Source organism: Lampris incognitus, chromosome 1, assembly GCF_029633865.1.
Source record: "Lampris incognitus isolate fLamInc1 chromosome 1, fLamInc1.hap2, whole genome shotgun sequence".
In the NCBI taxonomy this organism is placed as follows: Eukaryota; Metazoa; Chordata; class Actinopteri; order Lampriformes; family Lampridae; genus Lampris; species Lampris incognitus.
Window position 1 is genome coordinate 52,741,804 of NC_079211.1, and position 10,000 is coordinate 52,751,803.

Genomic DNA, 10,000 nt, shown 5'->3' on the forward strand with positions numbered 1-10,000 from the left:
GTGGAGATAGACAGGTGGTGCTTACCAAAATGTCAGGAAGGGTGCAGACAGGTTTGTGAGATGCTAGCTATCTGTAGCAGCACTGACCCTGTAATGTACTGACGCATGCTCAATAATCCAGGTAAGCGTGTTACCTCCGGCTCGGTCGGGCGGCCCTACAGACACAATCATCCGTGTCTGCGAGGGGGAAGCTGGATGTGGGTATGTCTCCTGGTCGCTGCACTAGGTCGGGGTGCCTGTTCGGGGGGGGGGGGGGGACCGGGGGGAATAACGTGATCCTCGCATGCACTACGTCCCCCTGGTGAAACGCCTCACTACTACTACTACTACTACTACTACTACTACTACTACTACTACTACTACAACACCTTTCGGCTGCTCCCCTTAGGGGGCGCCACAGCGGATCATCCGTTTCCATCTCCTCCTGTCCTCTGCATCTTCCTCTGTCACACCAGCCACCTGCATGTCCTCCCTCACCACATCCATAAACCTCCTCTTTGGCCTTCCTCTTCTCCTCTTCCCTGGCAGCTCCATATTCAGCATCCTTCCCCCAATATACCCAACATCTCTCCTCCACACATGTCCAAACCATCTCAATCTTGTCTCTTGCTTTGTCTCCAAACCGTCCAACCAGAGCTGTCCCTCTAGTATACTCGTTCCTAATGAACGAGTATACTAGAGGAATTGAGTATGTATTAGAGTATATTAGAGGAATGGCGTATATATTAGAGTATGTTAGAGGAATAGAGTATATATATTAGAGCATATTAGAGGAGTAGAGTATATATTAGAGTATATTAGAGGAGTAGAGTATATAGTATTAGAGCATATTAGAGGAGTAGAGTATATATTAGAGTATATTAGAGGAGTAGAGTACATAGTATTAGAACATATTAGAGGAGTAGAGTATATATTAGAGTATGTTAGAGGAATGGAGTATATATTAGAGTATATTCGAGGAATAGGGTATATATTAGAGTATGTTAGAAGAATAGAGTATATATTAGAGTATGTTAGAGGAATAGAGTATATATTAGAGCATATTAGAGGAGTAGAGTATATATTAGAGTATATTAGAGGAATAGAGTATATATTAGAGTATATTAGAAGAATAGAGTATATATTAGAGTATATTAGAAGAATAGAGTATATATTAGAGTATATTAGAGGAATAGAGTATATATTAGAGTATATTAGAAGAGTAGCGCATATATTAGAGTATATTAGAGGAATGAGTTTCCTGGTGAAACTCCTCATTGTCAGGTGAAAAGAAGCGGCTGGTGACTCCACATGTATCGGAGGAGACGTGGTAGTCTGCAGCCCTTCCCGGATTGGCAGAGGGGGTGCAGCAACAACCGGGATGGCTTGGAAGAGTGGGCTAATTGGCCAGATACAATTGGGGAAGAAAAAGAAAAAAAGGGGGGGGGGTATTCCAGGTAAGATTCTTTGACTGACCCTGAAGTCGTTGCTTCCATCAGCTGTGCAAGGTTTTCAAACTATAGAGTCTCTCTTTGTTATGTGAAGTAGCAGACAACGGGTGACATAAGGGTGCCTTCAGTTATAAGGGCAGGGGTAAGAGCATCCACTTCACTGTCCTTTTCCACTCACTTACCGCCTCTCCATCATCCCCCCCCCCCCCGCCACTTCCTCCTTGGTGCGTTCCAGCCGAATCTAATTCAACGTGGCTTTTCTGGCATCCCTCCATTAAGTACTCCTCACTGAAGCAAAGCCGAGGCACACAAGTAACCCTCTGTTCTCTGACACGTGGAGCCGCCAGTCAGTCAACCGCCATTCTCACCCGTGCCTCCCCTCCACCTCCGTTTCTCTCCTCCATCATCTCTTTATCCTACCACCGCTTTTGTTTGTTTGTTTCTTTTTCGGTCAGATTCCTCTTCCTCCCTGTCCTCCTTCGTTCTGCTATCTTTTTCCCCTAACAGTTTTCATGTTTCTCTCAGCTCATCTTCGTGGGGTGTGATGATGATGATGATGATGATGATGATGATGATGGGGGCATGGAAGCCAAACAGGGGCGGGAGACAGCGGAGCAGCAAGACGGGAGGTGTAGGAGGTCTGAGACACAGCGCTGTAAGGACGTAGCAAAGCATGCTCAGTTCCATCGTTGATGTGGCTCTGCCCCCCCTCCCCCCTCCTCCCCCATGATCAAATGTTTACAGTTAAAAGGATACATTTTAACTCTGCCCCTCTCATCCTGCTCCCTGCTCCTCACCACCATGTGCTCTAAGCTCCCTCTCACACTCACCTGGAGTGTCACGCACACACGCGCGCGCACACACACACACACACACACACACACACACACACACACTCACACACATTCACTCATAAATATAGACACACATACACACATACACACACATAGACACACGCACACACACACACATATTTACTCATAAATGTAGACACACACACGTACACACACACACACACATACACTCATAAATGTAGACACACACATGGAGGCTTTATCAAAGCAGGGGGAACAGCTGGCTTGGTCGATATGGATGACTACTCGCCTGTCAGCTAGTTTCACAAAGACACACACACACACACACACACACACACACACACTAAGCTTGGCATTTCTTGCTAGTTGAAACAGAGCGAGTGAAGAAGGGGAACAGAGAGACGTGGTGTGCGATGGCGAAAAGTGAGGCAGTAAATTGAGGGAGTAAAGCGATGGAGTAAAGTGGGGGAGTGAAAGAAAAGCTGGGGGGTAAAGTGAGTGAGTGAAAGAAAAGTGGGGGAGTAAAGTGAGGGAGTGAAAGAAAAGTGAGGGAGTCAAGCGAGGGAGTGAAAGAAAAGTGAGGGAGTCAAGCGAGGGAGTGAAAGAAAAGTGGGGGAGTGAAGTGAGGGAGTGAAAGAAAAGTGGGGGAGTAAACTGAGGGAGTGAAAGAAAAGTGAGGGAGTAAAGTGAGGGAGTGAAAGAAAAGTGGGGGAGTAAACTGAGGGAGTGAAAGAAAAGTGAGGGAGTAAAGTAGAGTAAATCAAGGGAGTAAAGCGAGGGAGTAAAGTGTGGGAGTGAAAAAAGCAGGGGAGTAAAGCGAGGGGGTGAATGAGAGACAGTGAGAATGTATGGGAGCTTGGTACACAGACTCGTGGAGGAGTTCAGTGTTGTCAGTCTACATTAGTCAGAAGGCTGATTAGCAGAAAGCAAGTGTGAAATCCCACCTCCTCTGTCTAAAGTAATTAGCTTCTTTTTTACATTTCAATTACGCAACCATATGGATGGTGAACTCGGGAACCAAGGGCTCGCCATTAAAAAACATCATTCCCAGCATACACCGGAAAGAAGATTCTGAGTTACGTCATCTGTGAGACTTCAGGCACGCCAGTACCGGGGCTGGTTTGGTGTGCAGCTGCGGTGAATGATGTGCGGTGGGTTCCTGCCGGACACCTCATGGGCTTCTTGTGTCACAGCTAAGTGATCCTGACAGGCTGGAAGTGGTAAGCCAGCAGAATGCTCCACAAAGCAAAGCAGCGGTTACAGCGTGGAGACTTTGTGGGGGCCCTGGAAATCCCCAGTGGCCGGGCCTGGAATACACAATGAGGATGAGTTGGACGAGGGCTAACCGCAAGAAAGGAAGGAGGACGACAGAGTGCCGACTCACCAGAGCTGCTGCCATGAAAAAGCAGGACAGCTGGACACGCTTGGAGGGCGCACAGAGGAGGGCGGTGTTTTCTGACAAGACATGTGGCACGTCGAAGGAACCTGTAATACGTCTACCAGCCAGCACATTAAAACCACCTGCCTAAGGTCCCCCTCGTCCCACCAACACAGCTCTGACTCGTCGACCAATGGGCGTCGCAAGACCTCTTAAGGTGGCCTGTGGTATCTGGCACCAAAACACAACACGATCTCAGAGAAACACGTGAAATGACCACGACCTCTTAACACTCGCATTGCGTGGTGATGGCACGTGCCGGCACCACGGAAGCAATGCCAATGGAAAGTCAATTAGGATCCTTTGTCGTGCTGGACACATGAATTCCCCGATTCAACAACATCATGCAATGAGCGGCGTTTAATATGTTCTAGTTAACAAAATGTTATTTTATTATTTTTATTGTCATTTGACTGAATTTATTATAGTGCCTTGGTTACGATTTGTTGTTCTCTAAAAACACTAAATTGTGTGTGGTAGAACTAATTTGGATGTAATGAGGTTAGGGTTCTTAGAGAACAACAAATCGTAATGAAGGCACTAGGGTTAGGCTTAGGGTTAGGGTTAGGGTTAGGGCGACTTTCCATCGACATTGTTTCCGTGGTGCCGGCACGTCACTTTAACACATCACGTGCCACCACCGCGTAATGCGAGTGTTAAGAGGTCGTGGTCATTTCACGTATTTCTGTGAGATCAGGTTGCCAAAACATTAGCAGCAGATCACTTAAGTCCTGTAAGTTGGGAGGTGGAGCTGCCGTGGATCCGGCTTGTTTTTCCAGCACATCCCACAGATGCTCGGATCATATTGAGATCTGGGGAATTTGGAGGCCAAGGCAACACCAAGAACACCATGTCAATTCTGTTACCCTCTTTCAATGTTGTGTTCTGTAGGTTGTGTTTTACTCTGTACACACAACATCCATTGCACGCTGTCCATCTTGGGAGAGAGAACCTTCTCTGTTGCTCTCCCTAAGTTTTCTTCCTACTAATTTCCCCCTGTTAAAGGGTTTTTTAGGGAGTTGTTCCTTATCTGATGTGAGGGTCCAAGGACAGGATGTTGTGTTGCTGTAACGCCCCTTGACCAAAATTTGTAATTTGTGATATTGGGCTATACAAATAAAACTGACTTGACACATTGACTTGAACGCCTTGTCATGTTCCTCAAACCTGAACAATTTTTGCAGTGTGACAGGGAGCATTAACCTGCTGGAAGAGGCCACTGCCATCAGGGAATACTGTTACCAAGAAGGGGTCTACCTGGCCTGTAAAAATGTTTAGGTAGGTGGTACATGTCAAAGTAACATCCACATGAATGCCAGGACCCAAGGTTTCCCAGCAGAACATTGCCCACACCATCACACTGCCTCCGCCAGCTTACCTTCTCCGCATTGTGCATCCTGGTGCCATCTCTACCGCAGGTAGACAACGCAAACGCACCCGGCTGTCCACATGATGTAAAAGAAAACATGATTCATCAGACCAGGCCACCTTCTTCCATTGCTTCATGGTCCAGTTGCGACACTCACGTGCACAATGTAGGTGGTGGACAGGGGTCATCATGGGCACTCTGAATGGTCTGCGGCTGTGTAGCCCCCTACACAGCAAGCTGCGATGCACTGTGTGTTCTGACATGTGTCTATCATAGTCAGCATGGGCAGCACGGTGGCCCAGTGGTTAATGCTGTCGCCTTGCAGCGGGAAGGTCCAGAGTTCAAACATCAAGGTTGTCCAACCCTGGGGTCATCCCAGGTCATCCTCTGTGTGGAGTTTGCATGTTCTCCCAGTGTTTGCGGTGGGTTTTCTCCAGGTCCTCCAGTTTCCCCCACCATCAAAAAGACATGCATGATGGGGTTAATACTCCTGTCTGTGCCCCTGACCGAGGCATGGCAAGACGAACTGGAGTTGGTCCCCGCGTGCTGCATGGCGGCTACCCACTGCTCCTAGCTACACAGCTAGGATGGGTTAAATGCTGAGCATAATTTCTCCACGGGGATCAATAAAGTATCTCAACCCCCCCACCCACCCCCCACCCCCAACATAAATAAATTAATTAATAAAAATAACTTTTTCAGCAGTTTGAGGTACAGTGGCTCTTCTGTGGGATAGGACCAGACGAAACTAGCCTTTGCTCCCCACACGCATCAATGAGCCTCGGGCACCCATGACCCTGTCGCCAGTTCACCGGTTTTCCTTCCTTGGAAGACTTTTGGTAGGTACTGACCACTGCATACCAGAACACCCCACAAGACCTGCCGTTTAGGAGATGCTCTGACCCAGTCGTCTAGCCATCACAGTTTGGCCCTTGTCAAAGTCATTCAGATCCTTACGCTTGACCATTTTCCTGCTTCCAACACATCAACTTCAAGAACTGACTGTTCACTTGCTGCCTGATATATCCCACCCCTTGACAGCTGCCACTGTAACGAGATAATCAAAGTTATCCACTTCCCTGTCAGTGGGTTTAATGTTTTGGCTGATCAGTGTAAGTTCCTTTTATGTCCTACGTGTATGCTCTGTGAACCTCCACTTACAGGGGCCGACAGAGGGGTGAGGTCACACAATATTTGTGGAGTGCTAGTAAACCTGGCAGGTCTTGCGGACAGGAGATTGTGTGACAATCACAACAGGGTTGCAAGGACACAGGTAAAACAGCTGACCACCAGCATCAGACTCATCCACTGTCAGATCAGATGAAACAGCGGTAAAGGGGAGCACGAACAACGGTATCTTCCCACCGGCTGAGGACCGGGAGATTCAGGAAGACCTGTGGACAAGAGCCACAAAGCATGTGGTATTCAATGAGCAGACCATACCACAAGAAGAGAAGGTTGAGGAGGCACATGACTGGGACCTTCAGAAATATCTGCCCCTGATTGGTGAAAGCCTGGAAAAGGGTTGGGAAAGCCTAAATTATGTCAGTAGAGGTTGGCATCAAGGGCTCTGTAACCGTCTCAGTCAGTGGTTGGAGCTAGCGTTGCTTGGCATTGAGGTAAAAGCAGGGAAGAAGCAGGCGCAACGCATTCTTATCCCATGACGTATAGTGAGTAAATAAGTAAGTACAGTTTATTTATATAGCACCTTTCACAGACACAAGTGACAAAGTGCTTCACAGTCAAATAAATAAAACAAGGATAAACAACGTATAAAAACACCAGAGGAAACAGGGATAAACACGTGTTAAAACATAAAATACCACATGCTACTTAAATGCCTGCCCGAACACATGGCTTTTAACAGCTTTTTAAAAGAGTCCACAGACTCCACAGACTTCAGACTTACTGGGAGACCATTCCAAAGCGTAGGCGCTGCTGACTGGAAAGCACGGTCTCCCAGAGTCTTAAAACATGTCCAAAGGACACTTTAACCTTTTACTTAACCACTACCTAACTTTAACCCTATACTTAACCATTACCTAACTTTAACCTTTCCTTAAGTAAGACCAAGATCCTGGTTAGAGGACCTAGAGGTGTGTGGGTGCAGACGGTCCACGATGTAATGGGGAACATGGCCATGTACGGCTCTATAAGCGAGGACCAACATTTTAAAATGAATTCTAAGGTTAAGAGGAAGCCAGTGCAGAGAGGTTAGACCGTGTAACCATCTGTTGGACTGTGTTAAAAGCCCAGCAGCAGCAGCTTGGACGGTTTGTAAACAGTCCAAGGAAGATTTATTAAGGCAGGTCAAAAGAAACTTACAATAGTCTAAATGTGATGAGATAAAAGCATGTATTAGAAATGTAACATTTCTAATTTAGCATGTATTATTATAAAGCATGTATTCGCATCTCCATATATTGACGCTCTGCCAAACTGGTGCTGTATGACTGACTGCAAGGTACCTTCCGGCATCTGTATTGAGACACACCATGGGTTCCATAGACTCCAGCATTAACCTCCGGCCTGATATATGAATATTAATGACACAATGTGTAGGTAGTGGTTACATTTAGAGTTGGAGTTAGGTAGTGGTTAAGTTAAGGGTTAAAGTTAGGTAGTGGTTAAGTAAAGGGTTAAAGTTAGGTAGTAGATACGTAAATGGTTAAAGTCAGGTAGTAGATAAGTTAAGGGTTAAAGTTAGGTAGTAGTTAAGGGTTACAGTTAGGTAGTGGTTAAGTTAAGGATGGAAGTTAGGTAGTGTTTAAGGGTTAGTTAGGTAGTGGTTAAGTTAAGGGTTAAAGTTAGCTAGTGGATAAGTTAAAGGTTAAAGTTAGGTAGTAGATACGTAAATGGTTAAAGTCAGGTAGTAGATAAGTTAAGGGTTAAAGTTAGGTAGTAGTTAAGGGTTACAGTTAGGTAGTGGTTAAGGGTTAAAGTTAGGTAGTAGTTAAGTTAAGGGTTAAAGTTAGGTAGTATTTAAGTTAAGGGGTAGTTAGGTAGTGGTTAAGTTAAGGGTTAGTTAGGTAGTGGTTAAGGGTTAAAGTTAGGTAGTAGTAGCCCATCAGCATCTCATACAGGCACTGTTTCATACAGATGCTTACAGACACTCCTTCTATCGATGCTTCTGCCAAAGCATGGACAGACAATGGGTGGAGAATGGATTTGAAGGTACAGAACATCAGTAAGCACGTAGAGGAGGCATCAAGCTACAGCCTTCTTAAGAAAGATAAGATTAAAAGAGGAGAGCCACTGAAAAGAGGAGAGGGTAGAGCTGAGCTGAGATGCAGTCTCATGACTGCTCTGAGCTCCTCTACATCCTATGGGTTGAGCTATATGAAACCCCAGTGAAGGAGGATACCCACGTGAAAACCCAACTGAACCAACCAAACTCTTCCAGACCGAGAAAGAAGAGTAGGGAATGATGCTTCATCCTGTCTGCTGACCTATCTACATGAGGTTTACTGAGGCTTCTGTCTGACAAAGGAGTCCGTTGCAATGACCTGATGGTATTTTCAATATGTGAAAGGAGATAAAATTCTTGTCAAGCATGGAAGTGTGTTAATATGCATCCAGCGTCATAAGACTCTCAGCTCTCACTGACCATTAGCAGCTACTTTAAGCTATTGCTAATGAGTAGTAAATGCTTTCATATATCTAAATTTATACCAAATCACCACATTAACCATTACTACCAAGCTAACATGTACAAAGGATCTATTCATAAAAAATGAAATGGTTTAAGTTAGAGATGAGCTGACAAGGATGGAAAATAGCAAACAGAAAAATTACCATCGTTATTGGGGCTTTGAGCGACCGTTTGTACCTACCTCCCCAGTGTGGCTGAGATTTAATTTGGGTAGTTTATTCTTCACATTCACAGAATTTCCTCCATAAGCCTGACTGTTGCTGTATCCCTCAGTGGCCACCAGAGGGGGTTTGAGCTGGGGCGAATCGCTTGGTGCCTGGTCCTGCCCATCCATTGGTCGAACGTACGCAGTGGGCTTCTGCTGCACAGCGATCGGCTTCCCCGATAGGTTACCAGGTGGGAAGGTGGGTGTGGTCAGCCCAGAAGTGGGTGTGGTTAAACCAGGAGTGGGCGTGGTCAGCACAGAGGTAGAAGCCAATGGCGAGGAAGAGGAGAGGTACGAGCCTGGCTCATTTTCAATGGGGGAAGATTTAAAATGTCCATTGCTCTCAGTGGTACTGGAAGACTTAAAATGGCTGCCTTCCATGGTGGATGGTCTGTCTGTAAACAAAATGAGAGGGAATGAGCTGTTTTGTTTTTCAGAAACATCTGAAGTAATGGCAGTCAGAATTGTCTCTGTTAATGCAAATTACTGGTTGTTTAGAAAACAGGTTGTATCACTTTAAAGATGTTGTTATCACAGAAGGCAGATAATAACCTACTGAAATCAATTAGGCTACCATAAGATCATACACGTGCTCATTAGCTGAACATTTTCTACCGGTTGAAGAAGCTGGTTTGAAAATCTTCAAGGCTTGCCAAAGGTCATGTTCATGAATTGCTAAATTGTTAAAACAAATCTAATTAAACTGTAAGTGGCTTGTTTTATTTGAAAAAAATAAACTGAATCATTACCAATCACATTCCTTGCAGTCAGGATAAAGAAAATGACGTACGCAAATGGCAAAACTGTATCCCCTGTCAGTCAAAATGTATCAGTAAATTTACAAATGTTACACCCCCCCCTTTCTCCCCAATTGTACCCGGCCAATCACCCCACTCTTTGAGCCGTCCCGGTTGCTGCTCCACCCCCTCTACCGATCCGGGGAGGGCTGCAGACTACCACATGCCTCCTCCCATACATGTGGAGTCGCCAGCCGCTTCTTTTCACCTGACACTGAGGAGTTTCACCAGGGGGACGTAGTGCGTGGGAGGATCACGCTATTCCCCCCAGCTCCCCCCCCCCAACAGGCGCCC

General features: G+C 46.0%; 1 protein-coding gene across 1 annotated transcript in view; it reads right to left on the minus strand.

The window, feature by feature from the left end:
* Positions 1 to 10,000, minus strand: part of aff2 (AF4/FMR2 family, member 2) — a 238,501-nt gene that overhangs the window by 225,971 nt on the left and 2,530 nt on the right. Inside the window, exon 3 of the mRNA XM_056277911.1 lies at positions 8,886 to 9,304. Coding sequence (XP_056133886.1) covers positions 8,886 to 9,304 — 419 coding nt within the window. The remainder of the gene's footprint in view (positions 1 to 8,885; positions 9,305 to 10,000) is intronic.